Below are 22,198 nucleotides of genomic sequence, written 5' to 3' on the forward strand. Positions count from 1 at the left end.
CCCTCTTCCAGGCCAGCTCTCTGCTGTGGCTAGGGAGTGCAGTGGAGGATGGCCCAAGTCCTTGGGTCCTGCACCCCATGGGAGACCAGGAGAAGCACCTGGCTCCTGCCATCGGAACAGCGCGGTGCGCCGGCCGCAGCGCGCTACCGCGGCGGCCATTGGAGGGTGAACCAACGGCAAAAGGAAGACCTTTCTCTCTGTCTCTCTCTCTCACTGTCCACTCTGCCTGTCCAAAAAAAAAAAAAAGAGAGTCAGAGAGAAAGGTCTTCCGTCCGCTGGTTCACTCCCCAAATGGCCGCACTGGCTGGAGCTGCGCTGATCCAAAGCCAGGAGCCAGGAGCTTCTTCTGGTCTCCCACGTGGGTGCAGGGGCCCAAGGACTTGGGCCATCTTCTACTGCTTTCCCAGGCCATAGCAGAGAGCTGGGTGAAGAGGAGCAGCCGGGACTCAAACTGGCGCCCATATGGGATCTGGCACTGCAGGTAGAGGATTAACCTACTGTGCCAAAGCACTGGCCCTTAATGTATATTTTTGAAAAGATACTTGGTAACTGATAAGGAATGATAATTTTCAAAAGACTATACAGTTGGAGCTGGCACATGGCTCCTGGCTTTGGGTCGGCGTAGTTCCGGCCATAGCGGCCATTTGGTGGGGGTGAACCAATGGAAGGAAGATCTTTCTCTCTGTCTCTCTCTCTCTAACTCTGTCAAATAAATAAAAATAAAAAATAAAAAGACTATACAACTGTAAGCCAAAATAAACCTTCCTTCCTCATGCCCCCCTCAAAAACACTGTACAAACCACTAAGTCTTAGTGTATCAATAAAAGACCACTAAATGTTGGAATTTGAAGTCAAAGGCAGAAAACTCTGATAAATTTAAGGTTAACTCCAGGTGAGCCATGGGCTCCGGAGCCAGCCAGATCCAAGGGTGAATCCTAGCTCTGCCACTTTCCTATCTACCAGTTGGATGTTTTCACAATCACTTAATTCTGTGAGCCTTGGGCTTCACATCTACCAAGTAGGGGTAGTAAGATTTCTTTTCTTTTCTTTTTTTTGAAAGGCAGAGTGGACAGTGAGAGAGACAAAGAGAAAGGTCTTCCTTTTCCATTGGTTCACTCCTCAACGGCCGCTGTGGCCGGCACACCGCGCCGATCCGAAGCCAGGAGCCAGGTTCTTCAACTGGTCTCCCATGCAGGTGCAGGGCCCAAGCACTTGGGCCATCCTCCGCTGCACTCCTGGGCCACAGCAGAGAGCTGGACAGGAAGAGGAGCGACTGGGACAGAATCTGGCGCCCCGACCAGGACTAGAACCCGGTGTGCCAGCGCCACAGGCGGAGGATTAGCCTATTGAGCTGCGGCGCCGGCCAAGATTTCTTGATCAGTGAAACATGTAGCACACAATAAGTGCTCAGAAGAGAATTCAAATAATTTCATTACCCATTTCAGTCTGAAATGCACCCTTTTCCATATTCTAACATCTCTGAAATTGGGATTATTATACAATTGAAGGAATGTCATTATTTAATTGGCAGCTTTTCTTTTTTTTTTTTTTTTTAAAGATTTATCTATTTATTTGAGAGGCAGAGAGAGGGAGGGGAAGGGAGAGAGGGAGAGAGAGGGAGAGAGAGGGAGAGAGAGGGAGAGGGAGGGAGAGGGAGAGGGAGGGAGAGGGAGAGGGAGAGGGAGAGGGAGAGAGAGAGAGACATCCACTGGTTCACTCTGGCTGTAATGACCAAAGCTGGGCTGAAATGAAGCCAAGAGTGTGGGTGTGTGCAGGGGCCCAAAGACTTGGGACATCTTCCACTGCTTTCCCAGGCCAGAGCAGAGAGCTGGATAGGAAGTGGAAAAGCTGGGATTCGAACCAGTACTCATGTGGATGCTGGAACAGAAGGTGGTGGGAAACCTGCTATGCCACAGTGCCGGCCCCAGGAGCCTTTCTTTCTTAAAGTATGTAACAGCATATACTACATCACCTAAGAGTCAATATATTATGGCATCAAGTCGTGGTATCAAAGCTGTACTTCCAATGTTTTAAGGTTATTCTGTATTCAGAATATGAGGATTTAAAAATTTCAAAATCTGATAAAACTCTCAACATTTCATGAACAGAACAATTTTGAGACAAATTCTTTTTTAAAAAATGGTTTATCAGTTCCATTTTTGTATAAAACACGGAGAAATCTCGCCAATCAACACAACTGTCACCACATGAAAAGGTACTTTTATCAAACTTCCAAGTCTGAGAACGTACAAATGTTTCTTTTATCATGTCTACAGTAACTGTCTATGCTTTCCATTTAAATGTTTTTAAAAATCCCACATATCCCCATGATCTCTCTGTCCCAGTTACAGTACGATGACGGGAGGAAGAGGCTGGGTGAGACAACCCTCTACGCAGTCTTCTGCTGTCCCTTCTTTCCGATCAGAGATTTGTGGATGTGAGGGATCACACCTAGAATGAAATTTTACAAGTTATAATTAGAAACTTTTAAAGTGGCTACATCTTAACAGTGCCTCAAACCAAAAGCAGTGATACAAAGAATGAAATTTGCTTAAGTACCTGTTCACATCCTGATCCTGTTGAGGTACACCTCTGAGGTCTGTGACCCTCCCTCTAACTGTGTGTAATTGTGTGACAGACTGTGTACTCTAAGAGAACAGTACTACAAGCTTTCATTAGCTACTCCAAGCGTAGCCCAAGTAAGATGAAGCACCAACTTCCCTCTCCCCTCACTGATCCTGACCCGTTTTGGTTATTTCATCCCTTTCAAGGGTATCAGGTGAAGCGATTCCTTATGATGATTTCTGAACATAGTTTAAGAGGTTTGGGGAATATTTTAAACACCAAGCTTTAAGTATCACGTATGAAATTTAGACAAAGAACTGACTAAAACAAAAATAGCATCACTATATGACTACAATGAGAACAAATATTTATTTAGATCATTATGAAAAAAAGACTACTTGTAGATTTCACATGGAATTAAAGTGCATATACTTTTAGTCAATCATTTGAATTCACTGGATCAATGACCGAACGATATACTAATTAGAAAGACCACTAATAACACTGGCTTAAGTAATAATACTTCATACATACCACCCCCAGCTATGGTAGCCTTGATCAGAGAATCCAATTCTTCATCACCACGGATTGCAAGCTGCAAGTGACGTGGAGTGATCCGCTTTACTTTGAGATCCTTGGAAGCGTTACCTGCCAGCTCCAGTACCTACAAGCATCCGCGAGTTTACACATCAAACAAATGGTAAAATATTTAAAGATTCTGTTATAGCTAAAGGATCCAATTGTAGCTAAAAATATAGCTAGCATCTGTAAATACAATACACAGATGATAGATACAAACTGATAACACATCTTTCTTTCTTGTATCCTATATAATGCTTTTGTATCACTCTCTTACCGCTTCATTTGACCCCTTATCATTCTCTGCAACAGAGGAGCAGGCAATAAGCTAGAAGTCTCTTATTCTATTATCTTTTTTTTATATTTTTTTGGAATGCAGATGAATATGTTTATTGCAGTAAATACAGATTTATAGTCTGCTTTTTTTTTTTTTTTTTTGGACAGGCAGAGTGGATAGTGAGAGAGAGACAGAAAGTCATCCTTTTGCCGTTGGTTCACCCTCCAATGGCCACTGCATCGTGCTGATCCAAAGCCAGGAGCTTCTCCCGGTCTCCCATGCGGGTGCAGGGCCCAAGGACTTGGGCCATCCTCAACTGCCTTCCCGGGCCATAGCAGAGAGCTGGCCTGGAAGAGGGGCAACCGGGATAGAACCCGGTGTGCCGGCGCCGCAAGGCAGAGGATTAGCCTGTTAAGCCACGGCGCCGGCCTAGTCTGATGTATTTTATAAGAAAATATGACCAGCTGACCAAATCATTGATTTAGTGGTTTTTTTTCTCATAAACACGAAAAACACAAGGGAATATTCAAATAGTTAGATGTTTGGAAAACATTACTATAGTCTGTTTTCTTTACATAGGAGAGACAGCATGATGGGAAGATATATCAGAACCCTGAGCTTAAATCATGAAACCTCACAATGAGTTGTATAATATTGACAAATTTCTTATCTTCTCTGGGTCTGTTTCCCATCTTCCAGAGGGACATAATTACTGCACCCATGAAGTTGCTGTGAGGATTAAACGAGTTACGCATCTAGGTATTTCGAACATCTAGAGCATTGCCTGTGATGTATTAGCTCCTATGATATTCTATTATCTTTTTTATTTTTAAATTTATTTGACAGAGTCAACAAGAAGCTTCAAAATCCTAGTTAGGTACCAAACTGCATTTTTTGATGTTGCCTCTATAAACTGTGCTGGCATTATGGGAAGCTGTGTGAATTCCTCTATAGATAGGAAATCATTTAAGTAGAGCCTTGCTTGGTAAGATTGGTGTATATTAGTAGTCAACTGTTAAATTTCTTTTAAAGATTTATTTATTTGAAAGGCAGAGAGAGAGAGAGAGAGAAAGAGATTGATTGATTTCATCCACTGGCTCACTCCCTACATGGCCACAATAGCCAGGCTTGGGCCAGGCTGAAGCCAAGAGCCTGGAACACCATCTGAGTCTCTTACATGCATGGCAGGCAGTCTAAGTACTTAGATCATCGTCTGCTGCTTTTCCCAGGCACATCAGCAGGGAGCTGGATTGGAAGTGAAGCAGTAGGAACTCGGATTGATGCTCATATGGAATGCCAATGAAGTGGGCAGCAGCTTAACCCACTACACAACAGTGGCCCCCAAAATGTATAAATTTCTAAGAAGAGTATGTAAAACTACAAGATTTGGAAAGAAAAGCTTCTCAACTAGAACTACGATGTCCACACAAATCCTCTTTCTCATAACAAGCAAATCCAAACTACCATAATTAATGTTAAATTTCCAGTGAGACAAGATGACCTGAAGTTACTGCAATGACAGCTGACAAACAGCTAAGACCTACATCCTTGTCTAGCTCCAAACCACATCCTCCCCAGAGTAAGAACCCTCCTCCTGCTTCTACTACAATGGCTGACTATACCACTTGTTTGCTTCTCTAATTCCCCAGCCTGTAACACACAGTTGAAGGAGTTTCACAGCTTCCCACTCACTTTTCAGAGGAGTAGGGATGAGCAAAGTGCTGGTCCATGGCCTCAGAATTAAGAACCCTTGCTCAGGAAACGGATCTTTCTGGAAAGTCAAATTCAGCATGTACAACCAGCCGAGAACCAGAAGGATGAATTAGATCTTTACCCTCTGACATCATCATGATATATTTGCGATTTTTACATATCATCCCACTCCAAAGCCTCATAAGCTAAGAGGCATTGTGGTAACTTCACAAACATTGCCTGTTGATAACAGGAATACTTCAGAGTTCAGTTCATTTATACTGCTTTTTTAATATGCATTGCTGGCCCTGGCTTAACCTTAAAAACAGGTACATGAAGGTTCTTTTTGAGACTGCCACCAGGTGACGGGCTGACAAGATGCATCTGAAACTGCTACTAAGCCAGAGAACATGTTGTTTGTAGTACATTCTATGGGTTTCAGCCAATTAACTTAGAACTCCTTTTGAAATCCCATGTACAACAGACATCCCCTACAAACCTCAGCAGTGAGGTACTCCAGAATTGCAGCACTGTACACGGCAGCAGTAGCGCCCACCCTTCCATGGCTCGTGGTGCGAGTCTTCAAGTGTCTGTGGATGCGGCCCACAGGAAACTGAAAGACAGACGTCTCAGTGAGAAGACTGTAACTGATGGTTGAATAACACGAATAAAGCGTGAGAAAACAAAAAGCTGCTCACACAGATCAGAAGCCAAACCTACAAGGGTGCTTCAAAATGATCTCAGGAAAAAAGAAATTAAAAGATGAGTTTATTTTGGAGCAAATTATTCTAAAGTACATTTGGCAATTAACAGTTTCCAGGGCCAGTGTGTATATCCTGGTAATCTGCCTCAAATCTTTAACTTCTGCACGATATGGAGCATTTCATCACAAAATAAAGAGAAACTATGCTGTGCTACTACCAGAAACACATTCCACATGGCTCAATCATAGCACTACCACCTGGCCAGTTCCTTCACCTAACAGCCTCCCGTGACTCTGACCCTTTAACCATCTTTCTTGGCCTCTAACTTTACTGTTCTGTTCTCAGTTAAGGATTGACTGTTAGCAAAGAAAAACCAACACCATTCACTCATTGTGACTCTGTGCCTTCTGAGAAGAGGGTATGTTCTTATTTCCAAAGTAACCCAATTCTACTGTCTGCACAATGTATTCTCAACTCTCCTCACCCCTTCAAGGCCTCATTATTATTATTATTATTATTGACAGACAGAGTGGATAGTGAGAGAGAGAGACAGAGAGAAAGGTCTTCCTTTTGCCGTTGGTTCACCCCCCAATGGCTGCTGCGGCCGGCGCACCGCGCTGATCTGAAGTCAGGAGCCAGGTGCTTCTCCTGGTCTCCCATGCGGGTGCAGGGCCCAAGCACTTGGGCCATCCTCCACTGCACTCCCAGACCACAGCAAAGAGCTGGCCTGGAAGAGGGGCAACCAGGACAGAATCCGGCGCCCCGACCAGGACTAGAACCTGGTGTGCCGGCGCCACAGGTGGAAGATTAGCCTATTGAGCCGTGGCGCCAGCCACAAGGCCCCATTATTTCAACAGTTCCAATTAATTTCTCCACTGGCTCCTTTCCTTCCACAGACTTTTCTCTACACATCTATGGTAACTATTCTACTACAGTTTAGATATCATCTTTCCAAAGGCAAAATTTAAAAGCAAATCCAAAATCCTTTTTTCTTGTCACCATTTCTCCCAACCCAAACCTGTCTTGTTAAACACTACTCTTAAAGGCCAGCAGTGACATTTCAGTTACCAAGTGCTTGAGCCCCTGTACCTGCGTGGGAGACTAGGAAGAAGCTCTGGGCTCCTGGCTTCAAATTGGCCCACTTCCAGCTGTTGTGGCCATCTGGGGAGTGAACCAGCAGATGGAAGACCTCTTTCTCTGTCTCTCCCTCCTTCTCTCTCTCTGTAACTCTGCCTTTCAAGTAAATAAATAAATCTTAAAGGGGGGGGGGGTAGAATGGATCCTTAGTGAGTGTGGTATATTGTTTGTTATACAAAAACATTTCTTTTCAAGCTAAAGAAACTACAGTTTTATTTTTTGTTTTTATTATTTTTTTAAAAGATTTTTATTTATTTATTTGACAGGTAGAGTTACAGACAGTGAGAGAGAGAGAGAGACAGAGAGAAAGGTCTTCCTTCTGTTGGTTCACTCCCCAAATGGCCACAATGGTCGGAGCTGTGCCGATCTGAAGCCAGGAGCCAGGTGCTTCCTCTGGTTTCCCATGTGGGTGCAGACAGCTGGACTGGAAGAGGAGCAACCGGGACTAGAACCCGGCACCCATATGGGTTGCCAGCGCTGCAGGCAGAGGATTAATCTAGTACGCCAGGCCGGCGCCGTGGCTCAACAGGCTAATCCTCCGCCTTGTGGCACCGGCACACTGGGTTCTAGTCCCGGTCGGGGCACCGGATTCTATCCCGGTTGCCCATCTTCCAGGCCAGCTCTCTGCTATGGCCCGGGAAGGCAGTGGAGGATGGCCCAAGTCCTTGGGCCCTGCACCCGCATGGGAGACCAGGAGAAGCACCAGGCTCCTGGCTTCAGATCAGCACGATGCGCTGGCCGCAGCAGCCATTGGAGGGTGAACCAACGGCAAAAAGGAAGACCTTTCTCTCTGTCTCTCTCTCTCACCATCCACTCTGCCTGTCCAAAAAAAAAAAAAAAAAAAAAAATCTAGTGCGCCATGGCGCTGGTTCCAATAGTTTCATTTTTTAAATTGATACACGAGACCGAGCGTCTTTGGTTGCTGCAAGAGCATAGCAGACCAGCATGGTAAAAAGACAGCTTTCTGGGCTGCTGACTATAACACCAGCATATGGGCACTGGTTCAAGTACTGGCTGTTCCACTTCTTTTCTTTTCTTTTAAAGATTTATTTATTTATTTGAAAGTTAAGAGTTCACAGAGAGAGGAGAGGCAGAGAGAGAGGTCTTCCATCTGATGGTTCACTCCCCAATTGGCCGCAATGGCTGGAGCTGCACCAATCCAAAGCCAGGAGCCAGGAGCTTCCTCCAGGTCTCCCACGCGGGTGGGACTTTGGGCCATCTTCTACTGCTTTCTCAGGCCATAGCAGAGAGCTGGATGGGAAGTGGAGCAGCTGGGTCTCGAACTGGTGTCCAAGTGGGGTGCCAGTGCTTCAGGCCAGGGCATTAACCCGCTGTGCCACAGCGCCAGCCCCCTGGTTGTTCCACTTCTGATCTAGCTCTCTGCTAACGTATTTGGAGAAGCAGGAAGAAGATAGCCCAAGCACTTGGGCCCCTGCCACCCATCTGGGAGACTGGATAGAGTTATAGGCTCTTAGTTTCTGCCAGGTCCAGTCCTGGAAATTGTGGTCATTTGTGGTTCAAAGATCTTTCTATCTCCCCCTCTCTCTACAACTTTGTCTTTCAAATATCTATATCTATATATCTATATGTATATGTATATATATATGTATAGATATAGATATATAGCTATAGATAGATAAAATGACAACTTTATTTTGAGCAGGGGTAATGACAGCTTAGTACTTAAAGCTACACTGCAGTTTGAATCCTGCTTTATTTAGAGTTATAATATTAATACTCTGAGTACTACCCAGTCTTTTCTTCCCTGGACTCAAAAAACCATGTGTTTCTGAGGGGCATACCAATCTCTTTGTGTTCCTTTCCCATCCACTGAGGTTATGAAACTCATCTACTGCATGACTATCAACTCTACATAAATGATCCCATCTCTTTTAGAAAGCTGGACTCATGTTTCCAACTTCCAAACATTTCACATAGATGCTTCAGCGAACTCCAAAATGATTCCACTCAAATTTATCTCATACCTTACCCTATTCCTATTTAAGCTCCCTGGTCCCTTAGGTTCGGTGCCTTAGAAAAACTTTTGATCTCCTCTCCATTGACTACATTCGCATTCTTTCTATTCATTTCCATCTCACTCTACGCATGCAATAACCTCCATTTAAGTATGCTTCTAAATAAACTGAGAATTTACATGGAACCCTAAAATGTACAATGAGTGCATCAAGGTTGTCTTCACCTCCCTTCGTTATCACCTGGATCGTGTCATCCTCTTGGCGCAAACTCTCAATGGTTTGTCACTGCCTAGAAGATAAAACCCAAACCTTACAGTCCAGCCTCCCATCTTCCCTATTTAACACTGCTTCTTATCATATAAAAAGTAATTCTTACTCATCCAGAAAATTCTGAGTGTGAGTTAAAGTCGAAACAATTCAAATATGCAAACTTTGAATATTTTAGTGGTTTTGAATAGATCATAGTCTAAAAGAAGGCTACTGGGGAAATATCTTCATAGAACTAGTGAACGGTTCATTATTTTTCCCTTAAATTTCATCTCATCCTGAAGGTTAATGTACCATTACAAACACCTTTAATAGAAAAACCACACCATACTCATTTTAATAGGATACAATTAAAAACCTAGGTATATGATTATTATCTTAAAATAACATTTGAACAGGATAAAATTACCAAATTCATTAAGATAAGTCCTTTTTATAATTTGTTCTTGTTTAGAAGAGAACACAATAGCTAATTTTAAGTCTTGACCAATTAATCACATAACTAAAAGCCTTTAATAATACAAGTAGACTTTTTGTAATTAATAGAACATCTATGGGCCACAAACTGTAACACTGCACAAAATAATTTAATAATGAACATAACAGCATAGATTCATTACCTGTAGCCCAGCTCTCTGTGAGCGAGACACTGCCTTAGCCTTGGCCTTCCCACTGTCCTTCCCAGCTTTGCCTCCAGCCTACATGAAAATTTAAAATATGAGATTTCTACAAATACAAAAATTCCTTAATTTTCAGTCTGAAGAATTATGCAAGTCAATCTAACTTTTATGCACACTTAAAATATTGCATAATTAAATGATTTTAAAAATATATCAACATGTTATTTCCACAAAATATATTCAGAACTTAGCTGTTTTGAGAGAAAAAAAAAAATCCTCGAAAAATTCAACAGAATTGTCATATGAACCAGTAATTCCACTTCTAGGTATATACCCCCAAATCAAAAGCAAGTTATTTGCATACTCACATTCATAGCATTATTCACAAGGGTCAAAAGGTAGAATCAATCCAAGTATCCACTGATGGATGAGTGGATAAAATGAGATGCATACATATAATGGAATAGTGTTCAGTTTTTAAAAAGAAATTCTAGGGCTGGCATTGCATAGCAGGTTAAGTTGCCAATTGCCACACTGGCAACCTTTATCTGAGTGCTGGTTCGAATTCTAGCTGCTTCACTTTTTTTTTTTTTTCCCCTAAGATTTATTTATTTATTTGAAAGTCAGAATTAGAGTTAGAGTTAGAGAGAGAGAGAGAGAGATCCTCCATCTGATGGTTCTCTCTCCAGATGATTACAATGACCGGAGCTGCACCGATCTGAAGCCAGGAGCCAAGAGTTTCTTCTGGGTCTCCCACAGTGCAGGGGCTCAAGGACTTGGGCCATCTTCTACTGCTTTCCCAGGCCATAGCAGAGAGCTGGATTGGAAGTGGAGCAGCCGGGACTCAAACCAGTGCCCATATGGGGTGCCAGCACTACAGGCGGTGGCTTTACCCACTATGCCACTGAGCTGGCCCCAGCTGCTTCACTTCTGATCCAGTTCCCTACTAATGTGCCTCGGAAAGCAGTGGAGGATGGACCAAGTATTTGGATCCTTGCTACCCACGTGGAAGATCAGGATAGTGTTCCAGGATCCTGGCTTCAGTCTGGCCCAGCCCTGCTGTTTCAGACATTTGGGGAGTGAACTAGAGGATGGAAGCTCTCTGTCACTCTGCCTGTCAAACAAAAAACCTTTAAAAAGAGAGGGAAGACCCTTAAGGACATTATGCTAAGGGAAATAAGCCAATCCTAAGAGACAAATGGTACACAACTCCACTTTATACAAGTTCCTCAGGGTAGTCAAATTCATAGGCAGAAAACTGAATTGTGGTTGTTGGGGACTACAGGAGGTGAAAACTGGGAGTTACTGTTCAACTGAAGACTTTCAGTTCTGGACCATCAAGAAATTCTCCAGAAGGATGGCAGTGATGGTTGCACAATGTGATTGTACTTAATGTTAGTGAACTGTAAATCAAAAAATGTTTTAAGAAGTAAACTTTATTATGTATACTTTATCACACACACAAAAAGGACCTTCAGGGGCCTGCGCAGTGATGCAGCGGGTAACACCCTGGCCTGAGGCAATGGCATCCCATATGGGCACGGGTTCCAGTCCCAGCTGCTCCACTTCCGATCCAGCTCTCTGCTATGGCCTGGGAAAGCAGTAGAAGATGGCCCAAGTCCTTGGGCCCCTGCACCCACATGGGAGACCTGGAGGAAGCTCCTGGCTTCTGGCTTTGGATCAGCGCAGCTCTGGCTGTTGCGGCCAACTGGGAAGTGAACCAGCGGATGGAAGACTCTGCCTCTCCTCTCTGTGTAACTCTGACTTTCAACTAAATAAATAAATAAATCTTAAAAACAAAAAAAAAAAGAGACCTTCACAAATACTACTTTCAACTGATAGAAAATAAGTACTTCTCAAATAATCTTAACGTCCACTAACAGAATGGTTAAATAAATCATAGTATATAAATGCAATAGAGTGTTATCCAGTTATTTCAACAAATGCATTAAAATATGCGCTGATATAGACCATGCTACAAAACCTATTTCTATGTGAAAAAGGTATACAAGTACAATGTGCTGTTCTTTATGTAAAAATGGGGTATTATAGAGTATGTGTGTTCAAATATATTTCTAGAAGGTGACACAAGTTAGAAAAGTTTTTTGCTGATAGGGAACACAAAATATCTACTTTAAGAAAATTATTTTCCCTTTTGTACCATTTGATTTACTATTTAAATCTATTATTTCTTCACTTAAAAAAAGCTGGTTAAAAATATAAGTTACCAAAATTGGCTAGTGAGAGTATTCTTCCACAGAGGATAAGCTTTGAATCAGCATATTCCTTTTGTGATGCTTTTCTGACAAAAGTTTAAGCAAACAAACCAACCAACCCCACAACCTTGTATAGTCCCTCTAATTTCATGTCTCAGTGGATCACTTGCCTATTTCCCAAAATTATATCTGAGGGGGGAGGATGAACGCTTTGGAGGTATTAAAACAAGGAAAAAAAAAAACTTAAGAACTGATTTATATTTTTTGTTACAATTCAACAAAAGAGACTGATTTAAGTTTACCAGAGAGAATTAAAACTCTAGAGGTTTTGGGGCCGGTGCTGTGGCGCAGTGGGTTAACACCCTGGCTTGAAGCACCAGCATCCCATGTGGGCGCTGGTTCTAGTCCCAGCTGCTCCTCTTCTGATCCAGCTCTCTGCTGTGGCCTGGGAAAGCAGTGGAAGATGGCCCAAGTGGTTGGGCCCCTGCACTCACATGGGAGACCCGGAAGAAGCTCCTGGCTCCTGGCTTCGGATCAGCACAGCTCTGGCCGTTGTGGCCTTCTGGGGAGTGAACCAGCGGATGGAAGACATCTCTTTTTGTCTCTACCTCTCTTTGTAACTCTTTCAAATAAATAAAATAAATCTTCTAAAAAATAAATCTTAAAAAAAAAATCAAATAAAAATTAAAAAGCCTCTAGAGGTTTTTACCAGGATGCCATATATATAAGTATGCATTTTAACGTGTTTGTTTAACTGAGAGGCAGGGAGACAGACAGGGAGGTCTCTCAGCGAGCTCATTCCCTGAACACCAAAGGGTGAGAGATGACCTGAACACAGACACTGGCACAGGACGCAGCGTCTGAGCCTCTTCTATTTCAATAACTTTTGACTATCTTGCCACAGAACTAAATTTTGACATGGCTTTTGAGATATTCTCAGCATTCTTCAAATAAAGAAACCGTTCCATCTATGTTCCCTAGTATAAAATATTTTTAAAACTCTCAACTGGTATATGGGTCTAAGTCCTAATCAGTCTCCCTATGACTAGATTAAGAAACACCTAAGTCGTTAATTAAAAGCCATGAAGTGCAAAATTCCCCAGGCTTCCCAGTTTATACAGCAACTATTCTGCTTCAGCAATTTGATCCTCACTGTTCCAAAACTGTCACGTTTGCTGCTGTACTTATTTGTGTTTTAGGGAAGTAGACATAACCAGGTTTTTAAAGCCTCAATACATAGAATGATCATTCCCAAGGCTCGAAGGCTTCAGATAAACTTTTTATACTGAATAAAATCAAAGTTGGATAGCATCAGACCTATCTGAATGTAAAACCACGTAATGAATTCTCTCCCAAATCCCCTCCAACTGTGCATTCCCCCCAGCTTTATGCATGTTGACACAGTTAGTGGCTGGCTGAGGAACAATCTAAAATGTTGAATTCGAAGAACTGAACTGGCGTTGCTCTGGTTAAGGCTCTTGGTTTAGAGCGAGAGGAGGGCACATTTTCCTCAGACTTGGAAACGGGATACCAACACACTTCCACGTGAACTTCCCAGCAGACGACTGCTTCTCAAGTTAAAAACCTTAAAACCAGGAGTGACCACGCAGTGTGAACGCCACTCCGCGTACACGGCGCCCCACCAGCCGTCTCTAACCCGGTGAGTGAGCGACCTGCGCGGCCTGTCAGGGGCTTCCCGGACCGCACCGGCGGTCAGCGGCGGCCGGGCTGCGCCAAGTCCACGGGAGCGCGCGCCGATCAGGCCCCGGCCCCTCCGCTCCACGCGGGACACCCGCCGCGGGGAGCCGTCCGGCCAGCGGGGCGCCCCTGCTACCGGCGGCCAGGTTACGTAACCCGACCGCTAACACGTCCAGCTTGGGCAGCGGCGGCCGCCGAGCGGCGCTCGCTCCGGGCGTCCCCGGCGGCGGGGTCGGGGCCGCGGGGCCGCTCCGCCCGCCGGACCCAGCCCTCGGCCGGACGCGCACGTCGGGGTCCGCGGCCCCGACGCCCACCGACCCCCGACTCCACAGGTAGCGCCGGCGCCGCCCCCGCTCCCTGTCCGCTCGGCCCTGAGCCCTGCCCGTCAGGGCGACCGGCCGCTCTCACCATGGTCTCGGCCGCGCGCCCTCCGTTGCCGCCCGAGCCGCTGCCGCCGCTCTCGCAGCACCGATCGCCGCCGCCAGAGCCGGACAATACCCCGGGCCCGCCTCGCTCCACTGCAGCCAATGGCCGCCGGCCTTGCTGATTTGAACCCCGACAATTGCCCAATCGCACACTTCCTTCTAGTGAGGCCCCGCCCCCAGCACCTCCTCCCTAACGGCTGTTTGTTTTTGCACACGGCACATGGAGGCGGGGCCTCTAGCCCCAACACTGAAGTGCTCACCGCCTCTCTCATCGCGCCCAAGTCTTGACGGACAGAAGACTGCACCAGTAAAAGTGCAGACAGGACAACGGAATCCAATGAAAACACCGCCCGTGAGCATGAGAGGCGGGCCTGCGAAATCGACATCAGGATTAGCCAATGGGGCGGAGCGACTTCGTGCTGCGGTAGCTTTCCCGCCCATTGTCGGCATTGGTTCGCCGCGTTCTGGGACTTGTTTGGAGAAGAAAAGACGGGCGAGTGCTTCTTGCAGCAGGGTTACAGGGAAACGCCGAGGAGGTCTGGGACCCGGCCAGGCCTGGCGCGCCGCGGCGGGCCGGTTCACCCGGCCTCGCCTCTCCTCGCCTCAGCGCGCGCCGCTGGACGTCCCCCGGCCGCCTCAGGCGCGCCCGCTTTCTTGACGTCGCCAGGTTAAAGCGTTGGGGAAACCCCTGTGGGGAGCTGGCGACCTCTGACCTGTGGAGATAGCGCGCGTGGACGCTGTGGCGTCGGGCGGCTGTCCGGGGCCTGTCCGGCCTTCCGCCGGCTCGGCCAGCGAGGTTTGCCTGGGAGCACACAGACGATAGGTAGCAGGATAGAAGCGAACCCTCAGCCGGGCAGCGGCTGTTCTCACCTGAGAGGGGAAGACAGCCCAGGTACAGAATCCACAGGCGCAAGGGGGTGCGCCGAGAGGACCCCGCCATTCCTGCCCCTGGCCGCCAACTTGTGTCCGCGGGGCCAAGCCGTGTGGGCGGCTGGGCAAAGGTGTTTCGTCCTCAATTATCTCTATAATAGATTGCAGGAGTTTTTAAATCCATATGTGCGGGTTTAACGCCATTTTAGCGGGGCAGTGCTTGCTTGCTTTCACATTTATTTGAAAGGCAGAGAGAGAGAGAGAGAGAGGTCTTCCATCCGCTGGTTCGCTCCCCAGATGGCCACAACAGCCAGAGCTGAGCCGACCCGAAGCCAGGAGCTTCCTCCGGGTCTCCCACGCGAGTGCAGGGGCCCAAGGACTTGGGGTATCTTCTGCTGCTTTCCCAGGCCACAGCGGAGAGCTGGGTCGGAAGTGGAGCAGCCCGGCCTCGAACTGCCCACCTGGGTTGCCGGCGCTGCAGGCCGCGGCTTCACCGCTGAGCCACAGTGCTGTCTCCTAGTGCAGTGCTTTCTAAAATGCTATAAAACCTTTAAGAGATAGCTTTTTAAAAATTACCCTTTGGCCACTTTTGTAAAGGGCAGCCAAATTCTTTTATTTTACTATTTTAAAGTTTATTTTTATCTATTTGTCACAATGCCAGCCTCCAGATTTTCCTTTGGAGGCTTTTTGTAAACTTCCTTGGAAGCTTTAGGGCAGATGCCAGTGCCAAGGCAGCCTCTTCTAGGAGTCAGAATCTGCCTGGTTCTAAATGAGGTCAGCCAGAATGCAGAACCTACCCACTCTGACGGTCAGCTTTGTAATTCTAGGGCGGCCCCCCCCCCACCACCACCACTTTCCTGCTTTGCCTTTTGCGTCTCTGCAGGCGTTGCCAACAGGGGGCAAGAGGAAGATAGCAAGACTGAGGAGGGCTGTGGGGCTTGCGCCTCCCTGTCTGTCCTCTTCCTCCAAGCCATCACCTAGGCAGTTCTTCATGGGTCTTCACCGTGTTTCTAATACGTATAAACCTAGGCACATTTTTGCCAACCGCCTCACCAGAACCAGCCAGCACCTGGTTAGAGGACTGAGTCCCAGCTGTATAAGATGCCTCTGAAACCCCCCCCCCCTTAAGAATTTTATTTATTTATTTATTGAGAGGTAGTAACAGAGGGAGAGACAGAGAGAAAGGGCTTCCTTCCCTCCGCTGGTTCGCTCCCCACATGGCCGCAATGGCCGGAGCTGAGCAGCTCTGAGGTCAAGAGCTTCTTTCTTTTTTCTTTTTCTCTTTCTTTCTTTCTTTCTTTCTTTCTTTCTTTCTTTCTTTCTTTCTTTCTGTCTGTCTGTCTGTCTTTTTTTGACAGAGTGGGCAGTGAGAGACAGAGCAGAGAGAAAGGTCTTCCTTTGCCGTTGGTTTACCCTCCAATGGCCGCCGCTGCCGACGGGCTGCGCCACTGTGCCATGATGCTGGTAGCCCTGGCTGAAAGATTTTCAACAGATTTTGAATACAATACCAACAAAATTTAGAGGCCTCATTAATAAAGTATTTCCACACAGTATATAGAATGAATTTCAAAGGCTCAAATATTTCTAAAATAGAGTGATGGGCAGCAGAGAAAGAGAGAGAAAATTCAAACTGCCATGCTGATGAGCTTTTTAGATTCAAAATCTACTTTATCACAACCATTTTGCAGTTTAGCCACTCTAAAATCTGTTAAAATTTGACAATCACACCTTCTGTTTTAGTTGGTAGATTCTAGCAACTTGCTTGGACACCATTATTAATTATAATCTATTTTCAAGTACATTTATCCTTTATAGATTTCTAATACTATAATACTGTGCTCCAAGGCCGGCGCCGCGGCTCACTAGGCTAATCCTCCGCCTTGCCGGCACACCGGGTTCTAGTCCCGGTCAGGGCACCGATCCTGTCCCGGTTGCCACTCTTCCAGGCCAGCTCTCTGCTGTGGCCAGGGAGCGCAGTGGAGGATGGCCCAAGTGCTTGGGCCCTGCACCCGCATGGGAGACCAGGAGAAGCACCTGGCTCCTGCCTTTGGAACAGCGCGGTGCGCCGGCCGCAGCACGCCTTCCGTGGTAGCCATTAGAGGGTGAACCAACGGCAAAGGAAGACCTTTCTTTCTGTCTCTCTCTCTCACTGTCTACTCTGCCTGTCAAAAAAAATAAATAAAAATAAAAATAAAAAAATAAAAACTGTGCTCCACTCAAATTTGAATTTATATGACCACAAAAATAATTTTATTTTAGTTGCTGAACTTTTTAAATTATCAGTTACTTTAAAAATATGATTGTTTCACTTTCAACGCTAATCAGTAAGAATAGAGTGAAAATTGAACTGTACTAGAATTAGTGAATTTGATTTTTCCATTTGAATTAGCTGATACTACTGGTAAAACTAGCATTACATATCTGGAAATTCTTCTGTTAAAGTACCCTACACACTCAAAGCCATCATTTCACTTTCTGTATTGGCATAAGAAACTTCAGAATCGAAAATGGGTGAGCCCTGCACCCACATGGGAGACCAGGAAAAGCACCTGGCTCCTGGCTTCAGATCAGCACAATGTGCCTGCCGCAGCGGCCATTAGGGGGTGAACCAACGGAAAAGGAAGACCTTTCTCTCTGTCTCTCTCTCTCACTGCTCTGCCTGTCAAAAAAAAAAAAAAAAAAAAAAAAAAAAAGAGAGAGAAGAGAAGAAAATGGGTGAGGGGCCAGTGTTGTGGACCAGCAGATTGTCGCCACCTGTGATGCCAACATCTGCTCTTCAGAGCACCAATTTGAGTCCTGCCAGTTTCACTTCCAATCCAGCTAATGGCCTGGGAAAGCAGCAAAAAATGGTCCAAGTGTTTGGGCCCTTCCTGTCCTGGATGGAGTTCCTAGCTCCTGGCTTCAACTTGGCCCAGCCCTGGCTGTTGTAGTCATTTGGGGCATGAACCAAAGGTTGAAGGATCTGTATCCCATTCCCTCACTCTGTCCCTCTGCCTTTCAAATTAAAAGAAATTTAAAGGAGTTGAAATTAATAAAAACTGTCATTTGATTTAAGTAAAAGTCTTGCTTCACAGAGTGATTTGTAAGTAAACCTGTATTAAGTCATCTCTGGGCAAAACTTATTTAACATAATTTTAAAAATATTTGTTTTCTTTATTTGAAAGGTAGAAAGGGATCTCACATTGCTGGTTGATTCCACAAATGGCTTGCACAGCCGGGGCTGGGCTAGGTTGAAGCCAGGAGCTGGGAGCTCCAACCTGGGCTCCCACATGGGTGACAAGGACCTAAATACTTGAACCATCAGTTGCTACCTTTCAGGGTATGCATTGGCAGGAAGCTGGAATCAACGGCAGAGCTGAGACTCAAGCCCAATGTGAGCATCCTTATTTCCATGAATTGTCTGCACCTGTCTCTTACCCATTTATGATTTGCTTTTACTTTTATGTATTGGGAATTCCCAGGATTTAAATAAAGGATCCAGAAGCTACCATGGAAGAACATTCTCATTTTTAAAATAGATTTATTGGGGCCGGCACTGTGGTGTAGCGGGTAAAGCTGCCACCTGAAGTGCTGGCATCCCTTATGGGCACTAGTTCGTGTCCCGGCTGCTCTACTTCCAATCCAGCTCTCTGCTATGGCCTGGGAAAGCAGTAGAAGATGGCCCAAGTCCTTGGGCCCCTGTATCCGCGTGGGAGACCCAGAAGAAGCTCCTGGCTCCTGGCTTCGGATCGGCGCAGCTCCAGTTGTTGCGGCCAATTGGGGAGTGAACCAGCGGATGGAAGACTTCTCTCTGCCTCTCCTTGTCTTTCTGTGTAACTCTGCCTTTCAAATAAATAAATAAATCTTTTAAAAAAGTAGATTTATTTATTTGAAAGGCAGAGTTACAGAGAAAGAGAGGCCTTCCATCCTCTGGTTCACTCCCCAAATGACTGCAATGGCCAGCACTGGGCCAGGCCAAAGCCAAAAGGTTCTTCCAGGTCTCCAATATGGGTTGCAGGGACCCAAATGCTAGGGTCACCTTCTGCTACATTCCCCAAGCTGTTAACAGGGAACTGGATTGGAAATGGAGCAGCTGGATCTCAAAGAGACACCCAAATGGGATGCTGGTGTTGCAGTGGAAGCTTTACCTGCTATACCACAAGGCTGGCCCCAGATTATCACATTAACTGTTGCTGCCCTTTGGTCCTAAGTAAGTGGATGACGCTTCACCCCATTTCTGGCACAGGGCACAGAAACACTGGGTCAGTGTGGAGAGCTGTGACTGGGAGGTCACCTTCCTCAGTAACTTGTTATTACTCACTGAAATTTACATTTGGTGGACTAGCTTCTTTGGGACACTGAATGATTTGTTCTGAATGAAAGTTAAATGTGCTCCTGGTTTCAAAGTTACTGAAAACATCATACTTTTTGGTGTGAAGCCTGGGAAGGCTGGTTTGGACTTGAGAAGAACTATGTTGTTTTGTTTCTTAAAAATTTATTTATTTATTTGAAAGGCAGAGTTACAGAGAGAGAGAAAGAGGGAGAGACAGAGAGAGATGTTCCATCTGCTGATTCACTACCCAAATGACTGCAATGGCCAGGCTGGCCAAGCCAAAGCCCAGAGCCTGAAACTCTATCCAGGTCTCTTCATGTGGATGCAGGGGCCCAAGCATCTGGTCCATCTCCTGCTGCTTTTCCAGGCATAGGGAGGCTAGATCCTAAGTGTAGCAGCTGGTACTCAAACCAGTGCCCATATGGGATGCCAGTTGCAGGCGGTGGCTTACCTTGATATGCCACAATGCTGCCCCTCCCTAAGAACCAGTGTTAACCCTTATGCTGCATTTGCTTAGTGGGCTTAGTGACCCAAAGAATGACTACTCCCTCCTGCTCTGCTCTGGAACACACCTTTGCAATGACATCAGGCCTGTCTGGAGAGGGTGGATGACAGCAGCTTGCAGGGAACACAGAAGAGGTCGCTTTCTTGAAGGCAGGGATGGTATAGAAACATTGCAATTTCTTATACACTGATTCCTCCTCCTCCTCCTTCTTCCTCCTTCCTTCCTTCTTCTTCTTCCTCCTTCTTTCTTCTTCTTCTTCTTCTTTTTTTTTTGATTTATTTATTTGTTTGAGGGGCCTGCGCTGTGGCACAGTGGGTTAACACCCTGGCCTGAAGCACCGGCATCCCATATGGGCACCGGTTCTAGTCCCGGCTGCTCCTCTTCCAATCTAGCTCTCTGCTATGGCCTGGGAAAGCAGTAGAAGATGGCCCAAGTCCTCGGGCCCCTGCACCCGTGTGATAGACCCGGAGGAGGCTCCTGGCTCCTGACTTCAGATCGGTGGCACAGCTCCAGCCGTTGTGGCCATCTGGGGAGTGGAGCCATCAGATGGAAGACTCTCTCTGCCTCTCCTCTCTCTGTGTAACTATGACTTTCAAATAAATAAGTAAATATTTAAAGAATAAAAATAAAATTAAAAAATAAATAAATAAAATCTTTATTTTTGGCCGGCGCCGTGGCTCAACAGGCTAATCCTCAGCCTTGCGGCGCCGGCACACCGGGTTCTAGTCCCGGTCGGGGCACCGATCCTGTCCCGGTTGCCCCTCTTCCAGGCCAGCTCTTTGCTGTGGTCTTGGAGTGCAGTGGAGGATGGCCCAAGTGCTTGGGCCCTGCACCCGCATGGGAGACCAGGAGAAGCACCTGGCTCCTGACTTCAGATCAGCGCGGTGCGCCGGCCGCAGCACGCTACCGCGGCGGCCATTAGAGGGTGAACCAACGGCAAAGGAAGACCTTTCTCTCTGTCTCTCTCTCTCTCTCACTGTCCACTCTGCCTGTCAAAAAAAAAAAAAATCTTTATTTTTAAGATTTACTTATTTGTTTGAAAGGTAGAGTTACACAGAGGTAGAGGCAGAGGCAGAGAGAGAGGTCTTCCATCCGCTGTTTCACTCCCCAGATGGCCGCAACATCTGGAGCTGCACCAATCTGAAGTCAGGAGCCAGGAGCTTCTTCCAGGTCTCTCGCACGGGTGCAGGGGCCCAAGGACTTGGGCCATCTTCTACTGCTTTCCCAGGCCACAGCACCGGCCCCAACACACTTGTTTGTATCCTAAGTCTTCCACCATAGAGGCAGAAACCTGGAGCTGATGAAACTTTCATGGGTTGTATTTTTTTTTTTTAACAGGCAGAGTTAGAGTGAGAGAGACAGAGAGAAAGGTCTTCCTTCCGTTGGTTCACCCCTCAAATAGCCGCTATGGCCGGCGTGCTGTGGCCGGTGCACCGTGCCAATCCGAAGGCAGGAGCCAGGTGCTTCTCCTGCTCTTCCATGTGGGTGCAGGGCCCAAGGACTTGGGCCATCCTCCACTGCCCTCCCGGGCCACAGCAGAGAGCTGGACTGGAAGAGGAGCCACCGGGACAGAACCAGGACCCCGACCGGGACTAGAACCCAGGGTTGTATTTTAAAACAAAATCCAGGGGCTGGCACTGTGGCTTTTGCAGGTATCCCTTGAGTGCTGGCATCCCATGTGGACTCCAGTTCCAGTCTGGCTTCTCCACTTTGATCCAACTCTCTGCTGTCACCTGGGAAGGCAGTGGAGGATGACCCAGGTCTTTGGGCCCCTGTACCCACATGGGAGACCTGGAGGAGGCTCCAGGCTCCTGGGTGGAGATCTCTCTCTCTCTCTGTGCGCGCCTCTGCATCTCTGTGATTTTGCCTTTCAAATAATAAATAAATCTTTTTTTTTTTAAAGAAAAACATCCAGCAGTTGTACTTAAAAAAGAGCTTACTGTCCCTGCCAGGAATCAGGTGTGGTATCAGATGAGGGGCAGACAACGGAGCTCGTACTGCCCTGATGAGTCACTTGCCTGAATGATGTCACCAGCTGGGTTTTCACAATCAGCAGCTGATAGACCGGAACATTCTACACTGCTGACAACAACTCTTCTTATCTCCAAAGACTGCTTTTTGCTCCTTGTCCAGAGTACCTAGCATGCTTCCTCTTTTATGTATACTAGAGGGAGGGAATCTGACTTTACATTCTGAACTATGTAATGGGGGACACAAGTAACATACACGAGCATGAAGACTTTATGAATTCCAGGCCAGAAGCAGCTAGATGTAGCTAGAAGTAGAAATTTATTTTTTCAATTACAGGGAATTTTTAGAAAATGTATTTGAGAGGCAGAGAGACAGTGAGAAAGA

General features: G+C 46.3%; 1 protein-coding gene across 1 annotated transcript; it reads right to left on the bottom strand.

Moving 5' to 3' along the window:
* Positions 1–2,124: 2,124 nt before the first annotated feature.
* LOC133749635 (histone H2A.V) lies at positions 2,125–14,238 on the bottom strand. The gene is made up of 5 exons (XM_062178904.1): positions 14,140–14,238; positions 9,818–9,895; positions 5,613–5,726; positions 3,100–3,229; positions 2,125–2,451 (listed from the first exon to the last, which is right to left on the bottom strand). The coding sequence occupies exons 1-5, from the start codon at positions 14,140–14,142 to the stop codon at positions 2,390–2,392; spliced, it is 387 nt and encodes a 128-aa protein (XP_062034888.1). The 5' UTR covers positions 14,143–14,238; the 3' UTR covers positions 2,125–2,389.
* Positions 14,239–22,198: the final 7,960 nt, after the last annotated feature.

This window comes from Lepus europaeus, chromosome 20 (genome assembly GCF_033115175.1).
Source record: "Lepus europaeus isolate LE1 chromosome 20, mLepTim1.pri, whole genome shotgun sequence".
Classification (NCBI taxonomy): domain Eukaryota; kingdom Metazoa; phylum Chordata; class Mammalia; order Lagomorpha; family Leporidae; genus Lepus; species Lepus europaeus.

Coding starts and splice junctions, on each gene's coding strand:
- LOC133749635 (XM_062178904.1), bottom strand. Junction 3,230..5,612: donor TGGAGTACCTCACTGCTGAG/GTTTGTAGGGGA, acceptor GGATGCTTGTAG/GTACTGGAGCTGGCAGGTAA. Junction 2,452..3,099: donor GGCTACCATAGCTGGGGGTG/GTATGTATGAAG, acceptor ATTTCATTCTAG/GTGTGATCCCTCACATCCAC.